The 21,296-nt window shown below is 33.3% G+C and overlaps 2 protein-coding genes across 2 annotated transcripts; both read right to left on the bottom strand.

Annotated features, from left to right (window-relative positions):
* Nucleotides 1-2,547: 2,547 nt before the first annotated feature.
* LOC121213539 (uncharacterized) lies at nt 2,548-13,746 on the bottom strand. Its single transcript, XM_041086324.1, has 3 exons — nt 13,519-13,746; nt 3,196-3,374; nt 2,548-2,893 (listed from the first exon to the last, which is right to left on the bottom strand). Exons 1-3 carry the CDS (start codon nt 13,744-13,746, stop codon nt 2,761-2,763), a joined length of 540 nt encoding a protein of 179 aa, XP_040942258.1. The 3' UTR covers nt 2,548-2,760.
* Nucleotides 13,747-15,597: 1,851 nt separating this feature from the next.
* Nucleotides 15,598-20,380, bottom strand: LOC107918177 (TMV resistance protein N). Its single transcript, XM_016847705.2, has 7 exons — nt 19,638-20,380; nt 18,409-19,513; nt 18,208-18,248; nt 17,888-18,125; nt 16,693-17,772; nt 15,982-16,613; nt 15,598-15,890 (listed from the first exon to the last, which is right to left on the bottom strand). The coding sequence occupies exons 1-7, from the start codon at nt 20,165-20,167 to the stop codon at nt 15,800-15,802; spliced, it is 3,717 nt and encodes a 1,238-aa protein (XP_016703194.2). The 5' UTR covers nt 20,168-20,380; the 3' UTR covers nt 15,598-15,799.
* Between the last annotated feature and the right edge of the window lie 916 nt (nt 20,381-21,296).

Below are 21,296 nucleotides of genomic sequence, written 5' to 3'. Positions count from 1 at the left end.
AGAGGTAGTTTTTCAAAACAAACATTAAGAAGTGTTATATTTGGAGGAAAGTTGATGGAGAGTGAGTAGTAGTAACTAGGCTCTTATACTAGAGATTAATGATTAATCTACAATAAACTTGATTATCAATATTGTAATGATTGCAAAAGACAAACCAAATTGAAGGAATAGTAATTCACATGAAATTGACGTTGAAAAGAAAAAGCATTCTACTTGTTTTGGACACATTCAACTTTATTTTATCGATTTTCATTTGATTTTGTTTGGCTGTTTCTTTCTTTTCCATCTTCTTTTTCTTTTTTCTTTTTTCTTTTCTTACTCAATTATAAGAATCCGACAAATCCAACACATATTCCCTGTCGACACAAATATAGCTCTCATTTTATCGAGTCTGAGCAACAAAGAACTCGAGCTCAATTACTCTTCCTAATTTCTCATTTAAGTTTTTGGCGAATGCTATAATGTTGTAATGTTATGTTAGCAATAATGTTTGGTGTTATTAAAATAATTAATAGGTTATGTTATAAGAAAAAACATTTCTGAAAAAAAAATTGTATATAAATTTTATCAAACATAAGTTCGATTTTTTGATATATGGTTTTTATTTCTTTTTTTTTTGGTGAAAAAATGGAAACTATTATGAAATACTAAAATTTCAAGAGGAGAAGTTTCATATAACTGTAGACCCTCCTCCCTGCTAAAGGCCAGCTTGGTAATACTATCAGTTTCTCTGTTTTCGTCTCTAGGAACATATTCAATCAACAAATTTTCCTCATTTTGCAAAAACGGTAAGTTATGCCTGATTAATGCAGAATTTGATCCCCTCAAGGACTCATTGATAGCTCCGGTAACTTCCATATTGCCTGATTGTATCACAATTCTATCATGTAGTCTACCTTGTGTCAACGTCACACCATTGAGGATGCCCTACAATTCAGCTTCAAAAATAGAACATTTATCTAATATGCAATTAACCCGAGTAAGCATTTGCCACTGTGACTCTCAATACACCACCTGTTGCAGCATAACCTGTGTTAAATTTAATGGCTCCATCAGATATTAATCGACTCAATCTTCTTGTTTTTACTGTCTATTCTCTCGAGCTCAATCTCACTGGGGTTCCTTCCTTGCAAGATGAAATGTATTGGTTGGCCCAACTATGTGCACTGGACCCCGTTAAAGGTGTATATATTCTTGTTCTCCCATATCCGCTAAGCAACAATGCCAAAGAAGCACGGCCAATTGACATTCCTCCAGGTTAAATTGAGTCGATTATCCAAATTGCATTGAAGCGACTCCGATAAATTACTTGAAAAGAAAAAGGTTAGGTTATGGGGAGGGACGATGCAGAACCATACCTGTTTCACTGCATCACAATCCCTTATAGCATGAAGAACATCCTCTGTTTCATGGCCATAGATTAGACACCTTGCTTCACTTCCCACACCACGCCTTAGTCGCTCTATTTGAGTAAGCAATCTCTGTTTGAAGGCCCAACCAGAAAAAAAATCCGAACCCTTTGCGGTCCCTTAATTTTAAAAGGACAGAAGAATCATCATAATAGTCATTTAAAAAAAATGTATTAATTTTTTTTCAACCGAGTTAGTATCTGATTAACCCGTAACATAAGGTTTATTAAAATTTTTATAATAAGTACAGATAATGTTTTTTTTAGCAATTAGAACTAAAAAATTGATGCTCAAACTTTGATAATGTAATGTAATCTCTTCCAATTAAAGAAATTATTCGGTAAACTCTTCTTATAGTATACGATATAGTCCTTCCAATAATATTATGTGATGTTTTTTTTTTCATTACACATCAACCCTTCTTTTTCAATGTAAATTTATTCTTAAATTTTTAAAAAATATATTCCAAAAAGCAAATCCTTTTAAGCTTTATCATTTTATTTTAGATCGATTGAAGGATTAAGTTGTCCATCAAAATTTAAAAACTCCTAGAAAAATTAAATCTATTTAAAATATGGGTAGGATTTGAATTCAAATATTTAAATCCGAATTCGATTGAAACAAACCTATTTTTTAAGTTTATAATTGTAATTGTACTTGTAATCTCTTAGAACAATAATTAATTTTTAATTTTATACTTAATTACTTTAGTGTAAATAAGAAAAAATTATTCTGATACAATAAAAATAGGAGTTATTTTCCTATGCATTTTTAGTAATTTTTTTTAAAAAAAAATCCTATAAATAAGACTAAATATTTATGTGCCTTTTTATCTAATTTTCTTTTCAAATATCCTATAAAGAACGTTTATTAATTTTGTTAGGCTTAATGACAAATTTAGCTACTAACGTTTGCATGTTTTGTCAAAATGACTCTAATTGCATTTTTGAGTCTTTTTTAACCATCAACCTTTGTTCTTTTTTTTTTAATCTGTATTTTTTAATAGATTTAATGAAAGTACCATTAAAAAAGTTAATGGAGATGATGTGGAATTTTATATGTAAAATATTTTTGATGAGATGTAATTTATTACTTAGATAATACAATAAGATAATTACATGTCGAAAATAATAAAATAAATAATACATTAAATTGAATTAAAAAATAACTCTTAATTTAAAGAAAATAAATGTAATTGTAACAGACCAATTTTATCTGGCCCGAATAAAAATAAACCAAACCAAAAAGAAAAATAATAACAGTCCAAATTTACAGGCCCAAATGAAAAAGAGGCCCAATGGCCCGAAAGACTTAAACGTTTCTGGTAAACCAAAAAACCCTAAGTCCCTCTTTACCGCTCCTCCCTTTCACTCGCACGCCGCCGAGGTGCCTCGTCTTGAGGCCATGACGCACCCTTGCTGCCACCGTTGCACCAAAATGGCGAAGGAGCGCGTCCCATTGCCCTCCGTTGACTACGCTGATGCCTGCAAAAAAGGACAAACAGAGAAGACAGAAACAACAAAAGAAACAACAAAAATAGTAACAAAAACAGTGGAAATGAATAGTACAAAATAGCAATCTGATGTAACTCATGGCTATAAAGGCCAATACCCCAGTTTGTAATTTTTACAGAGAAATATACGTAAAAAAAAAGTCAATCAAAAGAAATATAAAAAACTCATAATAGTTTTTAAGAAAGGTATTTGTTTCTCCTTTGCATATTTATTTTCTTTTAAAAATATCGTATATATAGATATATATATTTAAAAAATGCGAAAGGTTTTACCTTAACTGCCGTCGCCGGAGATTTCTCTGGTCTAGAAGGTGGCTGAAAACCTCGTCAGGAGTGACTAGGAACCGAAAGGTCCCTTTGTTTTTTCTTTCTTTTTCCGAATTTTGGTGGGTTGTTTGGGTATTTTTAGCCTTAGATCGAGTCCGAGGGAAATGAAACGGCCAAAATAAGCCCTTTAATTTTAAACACAAAAATGAATTTTTTTTGGAAGATTGTTGGCTTAAATATATGGTATAAAATGACACCGTTTTGGGCCGATTTGCAGACGTCAAAATGACGTCGTTTTGACTCAAACCTGAGACCCGACCCGAAAGTAGCTAAGATCTGCGTGTTTTCGCGACCAATGGGTTATTTGCAGTCCTGGCCCTTTCGCCTTTTATTTATTTTTCAATCTCGTCCTATCTATTTTTATATATTTACAAATTTTACCATAAAATTTCATTTCTTTTTTATTTTGGTCCACCTAAGAAATGATGCGCATAAGGACAAATGATATTTTCCTTTTTAGTCCCTATCCTTTTTAGCGCGTTACATTTTAATCCTTATTCGCCTATTTTTATTATTTGCAATTTATACCCCTAGTTTCATTTAAATTTCAATTAAATCCTTTATTTATTTAATTTCAGCCTTTTCAATGGATTTTTTTATTTTTATTTTTATTATTTATCTATTTATTATTATTTCCTTGCTTTTTATTTTAAAATTTATATTGTTCATATTTGTACATATTGTTATATTGTCATTATTATCTCATTTTTATTTTATTTTATTTTTTTGTGTTATTTTATTATTCCTTTTATTATTTTTGGCATTTTTAAGTCGTGTCTTTTCAATCATTTATTTTTCGTTTATTTGATTTTAAGTTACTTTATCTATTTGTTTAATGATTATTTTATTATTATTAAAGTATACCTTTATTTATTTATATTTTATCATTCCAATATTCTATCCATATAGTCATCATCACTACATCATACATTATGCTTAAATATAATTGGTGGTCTTTATATTATACCCCAAATAAGATAAATACATATCGTTTTAAATATTACATTTGTTATTATTCAAAAAAAGAAGAAGAAAATTTTTAAAAATAAGGGTAATATGTTTAATTATAAGGTGAATTGAAATGGTAAGTGCTTAAATGGAAATATGCTTGTGCTCATGAAAGAGTGGTAAGGTTTAGGTTATGCAATTTCTTATTAAATGAGTTATCATGTAATCAATTCAAAAAAGGTCTATGTTTAAATGCACTAGCTTGTGGCTATGGTTGAATGATATGCTTATAACTGGTGTGTTATACATATGGAATAAGTGTGGAAGGTAAAGAAATGCAAATGAAAATAAAGAAATTTTGGAAGAGTTAAAGTTGTTTAAAATTCCTACTATGTTAGGAATAATATATATATAGTGATATTGTAGATTTATTCACTTAGTGAGCTATTAAATATAACGTCATAAGTATTGTGGTATCAATATTGGATTATTCTTGATATGTTTAAATTTCATATTTGAAAAGAAGTATTATGATTAAAGTTATATGAGCTTACTAATCATTCATTGCTTATATATGTGTTTTCCTTTACTTTTCAGATTATCGGAAGCTCAATTGGGTTAGAAGCTTGTCGGAGTTGTATCACACTGTCCATTGGTTCTATCGGTACTTTCAAATGTTTTGATTTTGGTTATAATGGCATGTATAGATTAACATAGAATTGGGTGAGAAATATGGCTTGTAAAATGATCAATTTTCGTCCACACGGGCAGAGACACGAGTGTGTGTCTCAACCGTGCGTGACATACAGCCAGGTGACACAGCTGTGTGTCCCCTGTATCTTAAATTTGCACAAAACAGAATGCTCACACGGCCTAGTTCACGGGCGTGTGACTTGGCCGTGTGACCCAAGTCAGTATACTCACATGGGCTCGAACACGGGCTAAGACACGGCTGTGTGACCCTTGCAGTGTTGAAAATTTTAAATATTTTTAAAAAATTTTCTGTGTCTTTGATTTAGTCCCTATTTGTTTCTAATATGTAATTTGGGCCTCGAGGGCTCGTTTAAGGTACAATATGTATGATTTTGATTGGTTTCTAATATGAATGCTAGATGAAATGAAATGTTTGATAATTAATTTGTAAACTTCGGTAATGCTCTGTAACCTTATTCCAATGACGAATTTGGGTTAAGGGTGTTACAGAATAAGTATCATTTATATAATTGCATTTCAAGAATCATTATGCTCAAAACAATAGTTATTTGAAACAATTTCTATTTAGAACCAGGACCATTATTAGAACAAGTTCTTCAAAGAAAAGTATCACTATGGAACAACTCTTATCCAAAGTAATTTTCATGTTGAGAACAACTCACGTTTGGAACAAATCAAAATAACCCTTATTCGGGAATAACTCTCGTCCAAAAAGAATTTTTTGTTAAGAATAAATTGCATTATGAGAGATGTTTTGTGAAATATGTTTCATAAGGTACTACTTCACCAAAGTAGGATAAGTGGAAATAACTCTGAAATATGATATGTAACAGCCAGTTTTCGGTAAAATTGAAAAGTGGTTTCAGGACCACAAATTCGATTTTGGAAGAAAAATTATTTTTATATTATTTTATGGTCTATAGTATGATAGTAATGTCGTATAAAAAATTTGTAAAGAAATTTTACCGATTACATGTTTAATTTGATAAAGGACCAATTGCACAAAGTGCAAAAGTTGAGTTCTAATAACTAAAAGGATTAAATAGCTATGGAATTCAAAATTTGAGGTCCTTATATGGAAAATAGACCATTAAAAATGCTTAGTGGTTAAGGATGATGATTCATCCATGGAAAATAAAATAAAGAAAAGGATGAAATTGAAAAATGAAATAATAAAAGATGATAAATGATAAAAAAATTAAAATATCATCATTTATATCATCTTTCCCAAATTAAAAGCATGGAAACCCTAGCCATGGAAACCTAAGCTCAAGCCAATTTATTTTGCTTGATTAGGTAAGTATTCTTTCCCGTTTTTAATGATTTTTATATTTTCGAGATCGTAATAGCTTAATTTGCAAAGTTATCAAGGTACTAGGGTTTTTCCATGGATGAACATAGATGAATTATGAAGTTTTATGGTAGAAAATGAAAGGTTATTAGTAGATAAACAACTTTTGCAAAGGGGATTTTGATGAAATTATGATTTAGGGGCTAAATTGAAAATATGTAAAATTCATGGAAAAATTTTGGATTTTATGAAATACATGGGCTGTAAATTTTACATGTAAAAATTGGCTAGACTTGGAATAAAGATTAAATTACATAAATTTCATTTTTCGAGCTTAGAGACGAAATTATCATTAATTAAAAGTTTAGGGGCAAAATGGTATTTTTTCCTAAGATGTGAATTGAATTGAAATGAACATGAATTAATGTTAAATTCATTCATATAGATTCGGATAGACCAAATTCGGAGTTAGAACGAGGAAAAGAGAAAATGTCGGGTTAGTAGATTTTACATACACGAACATTTGTCAAGGTAAGTTCGCGTAACTAAATTGTTTATATTTATATGCTTGAATTAAATGTTGTGTATGTGAATTGTATAAATGCCAAATATATGAAATTGGTTACATATCCGACAAAGCCCGATAAATATTAAATCCCGTTTGAATAATGGAAATCGATGGATACAGGATTTCCTGATTGGTTATGGTACTGCATGTGTTGCGGACACACCACAGCTCCTATGAGCATCCTGTTATAAGCTCTCTCGAGCTTCTCATTATATGGTTCTTGCAAGCATCTTGATTTGTAGTGATCTTACATGTGTTGCGGACTACTGCAGCTTTTTGTGAACGTCCTGTTATATGATCGGTTGTGATCCTATATATATTGCAGACACAAACGCAGCTCTTTGTGAGCGTCCTGATATGACTCACTTAAACTTCCTGATATATGGCTATTTAGAGCTCCTAATTAAAGACTCTTTGTGAGCTTTCTGATTAAAAGTTCTTTGTAAACTTCCTAATTATGGCTCTTATGAGCTTCCTATTATATAGCTCGGATAAGCTTCCTGATAGGCTTTTTATGAGCTTCCCAATTAATGGCTCTTTGTGACCTTCCTGTTATATGGCTTAAGAGAGGATTTCCCGATTATGTGCTTTAAAGAGCACTTCTAAATATGAATTGACAGATTTCTAATTTGTACACTTCGAGTGTACTACCTATGTATCCATAGATGTTTTTAATGATTCAAAAGTCAAAATCCTGACATGAGAAAATATGAATATGAAATGAATTAATACACGTGTCTACCTGAAATACATGAAAATGATGATACAAGATATATATGGAAATACGAGATGATAATATATGAACATGGAATTTGTTTGATGAATATGTTCATCCATAATTATAGATTTGTACACCTTGAGTGTATTACCCGTGTGACACTGACATTTCAAATGATTTAATGGGCAAAGTTTCGATATGAAATAATCTGAACTTAAGACGAATTATTATGAAAATGTACTTGAAATCCAAGGATATGATTTTTATATGTTATATAAATACATGATGTGGAAAGTATATGTACATGGAAATCTAATTATTGTTGAGCCCATACATGTTTCTTGATATTTATATGAATTATATGACTAACAAGGGTAATGAAGATATGTGTTAGGGCTTGTGATCAAGTTGATTGACTGTGCCTTTTATGTTTACATTGAATTTAAATAAATGGTAAGTTAATTACCATGTTATACGAACTTACTAAGCATTTCATGCTTACTCTGTTTTATTTTCCCCTGTTTTATAGTAATTCAGAGACTTGTTGGATTGAAAGCTTGGCGGAGATCACTCACACTATCTATCAGCCCATTTTGGTAAATATATATGGTAAATTAATTATGGTTATAATGGCATGTATAGGTTAATTGGTCAATATCGGCATATAAATGCTTTAATTGTAAGTAGCCATTGGAATGGCTTGTGATGGATATGTTTGGTATGTGGTTGAAATGGTTGATTGATAGAAATTATATTGGCATATTAAAGATTGAATTAAGTTCGCATATTTGATAAGTTATGCATATATGTGTACTAGGTAATTTAAGTAAGTGTGTATACTTGATTATATGAGGTATTATATCATGTATAGGACTTAATTTTGAGTTGGGTTAAATGACATATAATAGCTTGTGAATGTGTTAAAGTGTTGGTGTAAGAGGATGACAAAATAGGGTGATAAATATGGCTACGAAAATAGCCTATTTTCGTCCACACAGGTAGAGACACGGGTGTGTATCTCAGCCGTGTGTGACACACGGCCTAGTACATGGGCGTGTGACCTGCTCGTGTGTCCCCTACATCTTTAAAATTTTAAAACAGAATGCCCAGGTATTTACACAAGGCCTAGCACACGGGCGTGTGTCTTGGTCGTGTGACCCAAGTTAGAGAGTTACACGGCCTGAGACACGGGTGTGTCTCTTGGCTGTGTGACCCTTGCACCTAAGAATTTTTTTTAAAATTTTGCGAAAAATTCTCTGAGTACCTAGTTTAGTCCTGACTCATTTCTAATGCATGTTTTGGACCTCGAAGGTTCATATAAGGGACTTTATGTTTGATTTTTGACATGAATACTATATAAAATAAATATCTATTTACTTGATCTGTATATTTCGGTAATGCTTCGTAACCCTATTTCAGCGATGGATATGGGTTAGAGGTGTTACATGATACCTATGTGAATTAAAACGTACAGGAAACAAAATAGAGATTTAGTATTGTAACACCCCTTACCCATATTTGACGCCAGAATAGGTTATGAGGCATTACGAGAACACATACACTTGTAAACGTATTTAACCGAGTTATAAAATTTCATCTAAATTAAAACTTTCAAAATTTTTTTAACATGCTTTTATAATTCTTCACAATATATCCTTAAAATATTATATTCATAATAAATAGGGCCTACGAGACCCGATACATACCCATGCAATTTAATGCTTCATTTCCATTTCATTCAGTTCACAATTTCTCCTGCTCATAATTCAAATCATATCACTAGCAATTTCTATTTAATTACCATGTATTTCAATTAAAGCACAATAATTAATAATAATTAGATTTGAATTACAGTAATACAAACTTACTAGGCTAAATTGCAGAAATACCATGATATAGGGGCATTTTGGAAAATTTCCATTTCCCTCGACTTTCCAGAAGATCTTGATCTAAATTAATAATTTCATTCAATTTATTAATTTAGACAATAAAACTATTCAATTCTTGAAATTTCGTCATTTTTTCCATTTTTACAAAATTACCCTAATAATTTTACTTTTATTCAATTTAGTCCCTGAACCTAAAACATGTAAATTAGCTATTTTAAAATAAACTCATATTATCAGAATATTCACATATATTTTTCATCCTCCTCCACTCCATTCCACATCCTTAATGTACTTAACACTCTTAGAAATAACATTTTCTAAAGTTTCATTATTCACCCTTAAGTATATTCAAAGCTATCTATCCGAGTCAGTATCACTAAATTATTTTTATCTGGAGCTACAGAACTCAAAATTATGCACTATTAATTTTCCCTAAAACTAGATTCATATATATTTTTACCATGAAATTTTTAGAATTTTTAGTTTAGCCAATTTGTACAGTTCATTCTTTAAATATTCCCTTGTTTCACTGCCTGCCGTTTCTGACATCTCTTCACTAAAAATCAAATATCTCCTTAGTACAAAATTCTGATGGTAGTTTTGTTTATTTCTCTTGAAACTAGACTCATTAAGGAATTTAATAATATAAATTAAAAATTACATTATTTTTTTACAATTTATAATGATTTATCAAAGTTAGAACAGGGGATTCCAAAATCAATCTGACCTTGCCTCACTAAAAGTCAAATATCTCAAAATATATAACTCTTTTACTTGCTCTGTTTATTTTATGTAGAAATAGACTCATTAAAATTTCATTTAATATCTTATTCACTCTATAATTCAATTTCCAAAATTTATGGTGATTTTTCAAAATTAACCTACTGCAGCTGTCCAAAACTGTTTTAGTGCAAGATGTTAATAATCAAATTTATAACACCCTCCTTTCTTTTCTCTACAATATTTTTTATCAATTCCTCTTGTTTCCCTTCACTAACATATCAAGAATATAGAAACTTATATAATAAATCCCTACATTAACATAAATTCCCTACTTTTTCAATAATATCAAACTCAAAAATATATTGAAATCTTAATGTTCTTACCTTGCTCTATTGATTTCAATCTCTAACTTGATTTTCTCTCTCCTCCAGCCTTTATTTCTTGAATCTAACTTGATATTCTAGCTCCCAATAGTCTCCTTATCAATTTTCTCTCTTGGTGGCTATGGAAATTCTTTTTGATTTCTAGATGAAAATGGTGAATTTTTGGTGGAACGACCAAATTGTAAAGAAAGCAAAACTTTCTTTCTTTCTCTCTTTTTCTCACGTTGGTGCGTGGAAAAATGGTGGGTTGCATGCTTCTTCATCTTCCTTTTCTAATATATATACTAAATAAAATAATAATAAAATAATAAAATATCATTTAAAATTTAAATTAAAATACAAATAAACTAATATTTAATTAATTAATTAATATAAAATATCTCCAACATCATCATTATCTTCTAGATTTCTCTCTCTTCTAATTGACCATTTTGCCCTTTATGATCTTTTAAAATTCCATCCTTGAGTCATCACTTAATTTGGTAAAATTGCAATTTAGTCCCTCAAAATTCTTTACCTTTTTCAATTTGGTCCTAATCCATCCATTTTCCTTAGTTTCTAGATCATCCCACCCTTAAACTATTTACACCACTAGTCCTTCAACTTTTTCATATTTACACTTTAACCCCTCAATTTTTCAGTATTTACTCTTGGATAACAAAATTTTTCTCACTTTTGCGATTTAATCCTTTCTTGAACTAATAAGTCATAATATACTTCCCAATGTTGACATAACTCCAAAATTTCCCCTTTTTGTCGCTTTATTTCCTTATTTTATTTTATCAAAGATAATATTTTATTGTCAAAATTTTTGGGTATTACAGGTATGGATACTTTTGCTTGAGTATCAATACTCAGGGAATAACTATCGATACTTGGTTCAGTGGTACCGATAGTTTTCGATAGTTGGGTTTTTTAATCGAGAAACAATAAGCTCATTTGGTATCATTTTTACAAGTGGTATCAATACCAATAAAGGGAAATATCGATACTTGAATATCAGTATAGATACCTATGGACATTTCTATGAAATTTTGCTAATTAGCTCTTATACATAACTTTGGTAGAGTTTATGATTGATTAACGGATGATTTGCAAGTAACAATGTTAAATAACTGTTGAGACGTCTTAAAACTTATACGAGTTAACAAAAGATGACCAGTTTGCTTGAATCTAGCTTCCTATTCAATGGCCATAAGATGGGACAGTGGTTTGGCATCCCGTATCTAGGCTTGGCGACCAGGTCGAGTATAGGGTGTTTTAAGAAAAGTCATTCTTCAGTGATAAATGATATCTTTTCCTGGTCATCCTGATCCAACAATATGTGGTTATAGCCCGAGAAGGCATCCATAAAGCTCATAAATCTGTGACCTATAGAGACATCAACCAAACGGTCAATTGAAGGTAGAGGGAAACTGTCCTTAGGGCATGCCTTATTAAGGTTAGTGAAATTAATACACATTCTCCATTTGTCATTTGCTTTTTTCACCATAACTACATTTGAAACTGAGTCTGTATACTTAACCTCCCTGATAAAACTTACTGATAATAGTTTAGCTACCTCTTGTTTTATTATCTTTACCACTTGCAGAATGAAATTTCTTTTTTCTGCTTAACCGATTTTGACCCTGGGAGCACATTTAGCTTGTGGACGACCACTTGAGGGTCTACCCCTGGCATGTCTGCCGCTAACCAAGCAAAAACGTCTGAGTTTTCCTTCAAACACCGAATCAATATGCTGTTGTCTTCTGTTACCAACACTGATGAAATCTTTACAATTCATTCCTCATTGTCACAGAATAGTTGTAATGTCTCAGTATGCTCTGCTGCTTCTTACTTCTTTCTTCATCCCTCACATCCACGTTATTCAAGTCCAAGACTTGACTTGGTAACTCTGTCCCCCGCGAACTCTATCCTCTAACTACTGGCTCTTGGAATTGCTTAACCAATAACAAATGTTATTACCTCGTAATTCACTGATCCAATCGCAAAAATCCAACCACCATCCTTGTTGGAAAGTTAATATTCATGTAGAATGTTGTAGTAACCGATTTTTTCATCCTTATTATTGGTAGCCCAAAGATAGCATTGTCCTTCATGGGATGGTCTACAACAAAGAACTAGGCATACTCCGTAGTTGTATGCTCGTTATCCCCCAAGGTGACAGGTAAAGTGGTCGAGCCTTTCACCTTAACAAGATAGTTTGCAAAACCATACAGTGGGCTAGCTTTGGACAATGCTTGCTCCTTTAACCTTGTCTTCTGATACGCTTCCCAAGATAACACTTCTACTACACTACCACTGTCTACAAGTATCCTTTTAAACTTAAAACCTACTATTGTTGTAGACACAACCATCAGATCATTGCCCTCTTCGTCACATATCAACTCTTCATCATCATTATCAAATTTAACGCTCTATCTTCCCTGCTGACATGACCTTTTAGAGGTGTTAATAGACATCACACTTCTTATCTACGCATTCTTTTTTGCACTAGAACTTACCCACTTTTCATCTATTCCTACAATTACATGGATGGTACCTTTAACCTTCTATTTACCCTTGGGATCACCATCTAAAGTCTGACCTTTTTGGGAAACACCTTGATCAACAAACTAGGCAAGCTCGTTGTTTCTCACAGCTTCTTCAATTACATCCTTTAGAGTGAAACAATCCTTAGTTTTGTGTCCAACATCATTGTGGAAGGCACATCTGTCTCTCGAGTTGGACCTCCTTGTACTATGCCTCATTGGAGATGGCTTGGGCAGGATACCAAGACTTTTTTCTTGGTTCAGAATGTAAGAATGGGTAGCATTAAAATAAGTGTAAACTTTAAACACACCTTAGGGAATGTACTTCCTAGTATGCTCTAGTTGAGACCTCTAGGGAGCCTTGGGAGAATCACATTGCATCTGATTTCTCTACTAGCTATCACCTCTTGCTCGCAATGACTGGTTAGGAGGGCCTTGTTTGCTACGAGTGGCCTCTCAGTTTCTAAACCGCTTGTCTTCCTTCTGAACAATACTATGTGATACCTTTTTAATCTCCTTTGGCTTTACGAACTTGTAAGCTCGCTGGTACAGATTTGCCAAACTTCGTAGCCTGTTATCGGTAAAAGAGTATTGTACATGATCATTTTGTACCTCCATCAAGAAAGCATCGATAGCCCACTGATCCTCCAAGTTCTTCGTGTTCAAATTCGTTGTATGAAACCGCTTCACATAATCTTGGAGAGACTCTCCTTCCCTCTGTTTCGTTGACATTAACCCCTAGGCGTGCTCATGGTTGCCTTGTGGAGCCTGAATCTTTCCAAGAGCATCTGGCCCAATTGAGAAAAACTTTGAACTAAGCCTTAAGAAAGGGACAAGTACCAATCTTTCGCACTCCTTTTCAGTGTCGTGGAAAATGCTTAACACTTTTTTGAATCCGATGCTCTCAGCTATAATAATTGTATTGCATTAAATGGTGTCAATCCATGTCTTGAGACTCGGGGTGCAACGTTCTCACGTCCCGTTGCAACTCATCCATCTCGTTGTTCTATTCTCTTGTATGCATACCTGGAGCTTTGTCCTGTGCATTCACATTGTCATGAAAATTAGAAGTGTCAGAGTTTACCTTCCTTCTTAACTCTTTATTCTATTTCAATAACTCTTGCTGAAAAGTCTATTGTTGCTCGAACCGTTCCTTTTGCGCAACCATTTGATCTTTCATTAACTTCATTTGCTCATTGAGAGCAATGAACTAATGTGACGATGCTTATTGGTTGTGAGGGAGTGGCAACCCACAACCAGTGGATATGTTCAAGTCCAATGGACTGAAAACTCCCTGATAGGCAGCATAGTCGAAGTTCTCTAGTTGATCGGCAAACAAATCTACTTCATTAGGTTAATTGCTAGAACTCGAGGCTCCAACCTATCTCGACGAAAGATTGAAAGGGAAATTCTTATTTGGGTGAATCATCTTCATTAAGAAATCTGTCGGTTGGAAAATTGTCCACGCTCACCGCACCAATTGTTAAGTAAATTTTCATTGTGTCTCATTAGAAGGGACAATAGAATATTTATATACATAGCTTCTGTTCATAGAATTGACTCCTAGCAAACTCTATGCATACCGAAAATGTGTATTATTTTGGGTTGCCTAGTGGACACTCCTTGGGCATCGACGAGTTGAGATCGCGAGCTTCCCTTGCGAACACTCCCTATCATGAGTGAGCAGGATCCGCGAGCTCCTCTTGCGAACACTCCTTGTGAGCTTCATACTGTAAGGCTTTCCCGTATTCATCTAGTGAGCCCTATTCAGGTCTCGGGTAGGAGACTCGAACCTTATCTGGTTTTCGGGTTGGTGATCATAAGAGTGTAACAATTATATAATAAAAACTTTTAAGAAATAGAAACTCGGCTTGCAAACTTGACCAATCTGTCAATAACATGTTAGGCTTAATCTATCAATGAGATTCAAACTATAAATCTCTAGCTTGCAATGTAAAAATTTGTTGGCCCCTAATAAAACTTTAATTTCAAATTTTCTGTTTTGTACCTTGAAGTGTGGTTCTATACACTTCTCAATATGTTACCTTAGACTCTTCATTTTTCATGAAGTATATGTATCCTAAAATTGTTGTATATAGTGGTTTTGGGATGGACTAATACAACCAAGTAGAATAATGCTAAAAGAATAAGCAATGAGAAAGGCTATAGGCAAGGCACTTCCAAGAAGCTTTCTTAATTTAGTCTCTTTACTTTACTGTGGCACAACTGGTCTGAAAATGTTGTCCCTAGAATACAATGGTTACTCAAAAGAAGGAAATGATTACGCTTCAATTTCTTCTTGAACGCACATTTCAAAATGTTATCCAATGATAGAAGGACTATGCTATTATCCAATGTTTTAAAATTTCTATTATTAATTAAACCCAATATAGAATAGTCTTGATTAACTTTGAAGCTTATTTCATTATTCAAAAATAATAAAATTTATTAAGTAACCTAAATACAAAAAAGAATTAATGTTTATATCGAAAAATTATATTCAACTAAAATTATTAAACATTTAACAAGAATTTTATGTATGGGACCACAAGTCGTTTAGAAAACGAACTTAGTTTTTTCTTCCTCACTCTGCTTTCTCTTTATTTCAATGACTAGTCAGTAAGTTCAGAAAAATTCGATAACAAAGCCGATAGAGAAAACTCTACTGAATTAGCTAATTAAATGAGTTTAACCAATTGTATTTTCCGTCTATAACAAAACTGAAACACAAGTTGTACGAAAAAGATAAATCCATATGAAAGAAAATGGATAAAACAATATAAAGCTAGGAGAGTAGCCGATGGTTTACAACATATGATTGACAGAATCGACAAAATAGAGTTTTGTTCCGCTGATCACCTGCTTTCGCATTCAACCTGGAAAAGCACGAAGATATGAAGTAAATTAGCCTTATAAAACAGGAGTTAACAGCATATATCAATCACTGTAAATAAGTGAAGGCTTAACCATTTTCTCTTGACAAGAGCGCCATTATTATTCCCGTTTGATCCACTGTTTGAATGCATATCATCAAAATTTGAAGAAGTTGACCCGCTATGTTCATGTATGGTTTGGTCCATCTCTTCCAAATCTTCCTCATACACTATTCGAGCCCCGCATTTCTTCACCATGGAATTGATGCCCCAGATTTCGAATGCAACCTCAATTTCAAATCTTTCCTTCAACATATCTGTGCTGGATCCAGAAACCTCAGTTTCTTTGCATTCTAATTCCACCAGGGACAACAAATCTATGTAGTTACGAGGCAAATAATGTATCCAAAGGTGGTCTTTGGTCACTCTCGTAGATTTACCTTCTAAATGGAAATAGACTGTTTGAAATTCTCCGGAGAAATTTCTACCATGGATAACAAATGCATACGAAATATGATCCCCCCTTCGAGGTTTATTATTGAAGTCAGAGAAGAAAACACAGCTGAAAGCGAAGCCTAAGAACTGTGTATCATTCAGAAAATTGGGAGGCAATTGCATCTTTATTATAGATTTTGAAGAGTCATCCGTTTGACTGCTAAACCATTTTGGGATTGCACTTCCCGGTATGACAATGTAATAACGTTCTGTTCTTGCATTTGCTACTAGCTGCAAACAAAGACACATTTGCTGAAACTAGTACCATAAATCAATGGGAGCAATAATAGAAAAAAATAAAGGTACTAACCTTCAGCCGTGTCTTCAGCATTGTTACTGCATCGTTACCCTCTGCCAATTTGAAGCAGTTAAAAGCACAAATATATCCATTAACCCTTGAAGGGAAAGCTGTAGTCGAATTTGCAACCGCTTCCAATGAAGCACAACCGTCTATCCATAATTTTATGCTTGCTGGTAGCTCGGGCAATGATTTAAGCCTTTTACAGTCAGTCAGTACTAGACTAGTAAGCTTGGAAAGTCGACTAAGAGTTGCAGGTAGGGTGATGAAATTGTTATCACTAAGCTGTAGAATTTCCAACGAGGACAAGCTGCAAATATCATTAGGAATAGCCCCATCATTAAGGTTGCAGTCATCTAAATTCAACTCCTTCAAAGAACTCAAACCAGACAAAATAACAGGTAGCTTCAAGGTCATAGAGTTCGTACTAAGTCTTTGTGTGGGCCTAGAAATAAAACGCCAATGTGATCGTACTCTATATGGTGGTCCCTTGCATCCTTGGAAAGAAAGAAACTTGAGATTTTTCAAATGAAAGATGAAGGATGGTGGTGTCGTTATGGCAGTCTCACTCAGGTTAAGCTCCTCCAAAGATTCTAGTTGTCGCAAACTCTCTGGAAAATTTTTAAGTTTAGAGCAGCCAGAGAGAAGAAGAGTTTTAAGGAATTCACACCCACCTATGCTGCTTGGGAGACTCTCAAGCTTACTGCAATCTTTCAAATTTAGCAACATAAGACTCCTGAGATGTCCAATTGAAGAGGGAAGTTCTTTAATACCAGTCCCATCCAAACAAAGCTCTTTCAGACATTCCATTTCCCCCACAATCTCTGGAATCCTGTCTATATTTGAGCAACCTGAAAGAATTAATGTTTGTAGAGATCCATTCCCAATTTTGGATGGGAAAATCCTAAGTCTCTTGCAGTTTCTTAAATTCAAAAGCTTCAGCCTCCTTAGAAACTTTACGGTAGGATCAATATCTACTATTGCAGTACCTTCCAGAATCAAACTTTCAAGATTTGGGGCCATACTGAAGTCTGGTGTTTTCACAAGGTTTTTACAACCTTTGAGGTCGACCAATTTTAACTTAAATAAAGGCTGTAAAAGGAAACAATGAAAAAGAAAACCAAAGATGAAATGCCATTTTATTTTTGGTATTTTGTGTTTATGTTATCTTGGTCAAAATTAATTGATCAAACAAAGTAACTCTTACCATGTTTGGCTTCCACAACTTTTCAATGCGGCTATAAGGCAGAAGAAGTGCAACAAGGTTCTCTGGTTGGAAGCTTGAAGGGAAGGATTTGAAAGGATATCCATGCCATTCTAAAAGCCTTAACTCGTTACTAAGATATTTGAAATCACAAGAATTTGGAACATTGAAGACTCTGAGCAGTCTTAGCCTGTTCATTGTCAAAAAGGCATCAGCACTAAAAGTCCAAGTGTTCTGTTTCCTGATAACCACCAAAGGAAAAAGAGGAATGAGCTTTACAATATATAGAGTAATCAACTACATATAGGTGTATGAATTTACACCTGATAGAATCGATGACTAGACCTTGAACAACTTCCGTTGCCTGAAAATCAGAGCAATCAACTAATTAATATGGTAAATTTAATGACTTAACAGTGCAATGCACGTCCAAAAATAGTTCAAAGCTAGACTTGCATCCTAGTATCGTATGAATCAACAAATATTCAAGGGTGGAGTAACAGTTAATAGTGCTAAAGACTTACAGTGTTTCCTATTAGCACATAATTAGTATCCTTTTCGTCCCACAATCTACTACGTTTTCCAGGTTCATTAGGAGATTCTTGGTAAACAATTTTCCTTCCCATCTCTTGTAACAAGTCATGCATCGACAATTTGTTGTCTTCATCAATTGTTACAAGAGATTTCTTGATGAGAACATCTATTCCAATATCCGGAAAAAAGCCACAACCATCGAGAATTTTGGTTACCATATCTTTGTCTTCTCCTTTGAAGAAGCATGCAATATCCAAAAATATATCTTTCTCCGATTTTTCTAACCCATCAAAGCTTATTTGAAGCCTGTCTAGAATTTCTTTGTTGGACTCCTTTTTAAGTCTTTCAATAGCACTTCTCCATTGAGCTTCATCTGATCTGCCAGACAGAAAAGAACCAAAAACTTCAAGAGCTAACGGAAGGCCATTGGCATATTCCACTACACGTTTAGAAAGCTCAAAAAATTCCATTGCAGGTGTTTCACTTTTGAAAGCTTTCAAACTGAAAAGGCGAAGTGCTTCCTTGGCATTCAGTTTCATCGGATTATACATATCATCCACTCCGTAGATTTGCAGCAGGTGCTCGTCTCTTGTTGTTATGATGATCCTGCTTCCTAAACCAAACCAAGCTCGCCTGCCTATCAAACATTTTAAGTGTTGTATGTTATCCACATCATCAATAACAACAAAAATCTTTTTATGAGATAACATACGACTTATGATGTCATTCCCATCATGAACATTAAAAAAGTTGAAACTTTCCTCTGGAAAAATTTGGGAAAGAAGTTGTTTCTGCAAATAAACAAGTCCATGTTTCTCCGCAACTTCACGAACATCGGCCAGAAAGCTTTGGCCTTCAAAATGACTTGAAATTTGGGTATAAACAAATCTTGCAAGAGTTGTTTTACCTAACCCGCCCATACCACAAATCCCTATAATCCGAACACTATCATCTTCCTCCCCTATGCCTATTTTGCAATTTAACTCTTCCAAACGTGATTCAATTCCAATCATGTCATTAGGAGCACTTGCAAATGTTTGACATAATTTTGTTGATACCTTTTCAATGATTTCTCCAATAAGTTCTGATTCATGCCTTCAAATACAAAGCAAAGGAAATAGCTTAGTTAAACTTTAAGGGCACAATCCTTAGCTAATGCCTCAAATTTCAAACTTGATGCTGGTAAGATATTATTGAAGTGAAAGAATATGATAGTTACCTGTTACTCAAGTGCCATCCTTTGATGTTAGCTACTTGAGTTAAAGCAGATCGCCACCTTTGTGTCTTCTCTTTGTTGTCCTGGAAATTATTTTCATGCTTAAGAAAAGCTTCTAGAACTTTTCCGGTTTGTTTTCTCAAATCAGATGGATCCACATAATAGAAAATAGGAAAGACTTTATGTCCCTTGTCGTTTTTCTGTTGAATAATCTCGGAAAGCTCTTGTAGGCACCAACTCGAGAAACAATACCCTTCCGACAAAACGATTACAGAGCACCATGACTCATGAATTGCTTTGAAGAGCTCAGGTGCTATGGGTTCACCTGTCTCGAGCTTTTCGTCATCCCTAAAAGTGGTGATTCCTCTCCTTTTGAATGCAGCATAAAGATGATCCGTGAAATTCCTGCGGGTATCCTCACCTCTGAAACTCAAGAAAACATCATATTTCCCTCGAGAAACTGAAGAAGATGATTCCAATGATGATGATGAGGAGGAGGAAGAGGAGGATGTCTCATTATCGAATCTAACCATTGGAACTTAGTAGCTAAGTTGAAGAAATCGATGGGATTTACTTGGTACTTGGAGATTTTCAAGATTCTTTTTTGTCGCAGAAAGGCTGGCCAATTAACACACCTCTAAACAAACTGAGAACAAAAGAAGAGAGGTAGTTTCTCAAAACAAACATTAAGAAGTGTTATATTTGGAGGAAAGTTGATGGAGAGTGAGTAGTAGTAACTAGGCTCTTATACTAGAGATTAATGATTAATCTACAATAAACTTGATTATCAATATTGTAATGATTGCAAAAGACAAACCAAGTTGAAGGAATAGTAATTCACATGAAATTAACGTTGAAAAGAAAAAGCATTCTACTTGTTTTTGACACATTCAACTTTATTTTCTCTATTTTCATTTGATTCTGTTTCTTTCTTTTTCTTTTCTTTCTCAATTATAAGAATCCCACAAATCCAACACATTTTGAATATATTGATTAAGTGCTTCTTACCATACTATTTCACATTATTAGTAATAATTAAACTTAATTACCATTATTCTCATTATTAGTTTGAGCTTTTTTTTGTAATTTAAAAAGATATTAAAATTATATTGTTTTAAAAAATAAAATATATATTCTCTAAATAAAATGATATATCAATCAATTACTAAATAAATATTTTAATCATAAAAATTGTTCTAGTCTTTGATGACCAAGTGCTACCAAATTGGCTAGTATTAAATTATGTGGTTCCTTAATTATATGTACTGCTTTAACTTTCCCTGGTACACATGGTTCCTTTTTCATCGTATCTTTAGTTTTTCTTTTTAAAGGTAAATTTATTAATTTATTCAATAAATGGAACCATGCAATTCAGAGAAAAAATAGCAAACACTCGTTGTAGATGGTGAATGACAAGCTCCATCAACACAACGAAAGTTTTAGCCTCAGCATCAATTGAATATTATGATACGTTGAGAATTGACTTTGTCACAACTCAAGCACAATATATCTAGAATGATTGCAAGCACTTAATACGATAAGAAAATCAGCGTCGAATGGTCCAAAACATCGAGCAAAAATCGACAAAAGAATCGAGCATTCATCAAACTAGAGAGGACGACAACAAAATCATCCTTAAAATCACTTGTAAAACTAAGATTA

This window comes from Gossypium hirsutum, chromosome D01 (assembly GCF_007990345.1).
Source record: "Gossypium hirsutum isolate 1008001.06 chromosome D01, Gossypium_hirsutum_v2.1, whole genome shotgun sequence".
NCBI lineage: Eukaryota > Viridiplantae > Streptophyta > Magnoliopsida > Malvales > Malvaceae > Gossypium > Gossypium hirsutum.
This window is presented reverse-complemented; position numbering and strand designations above follow the sequence as displayed.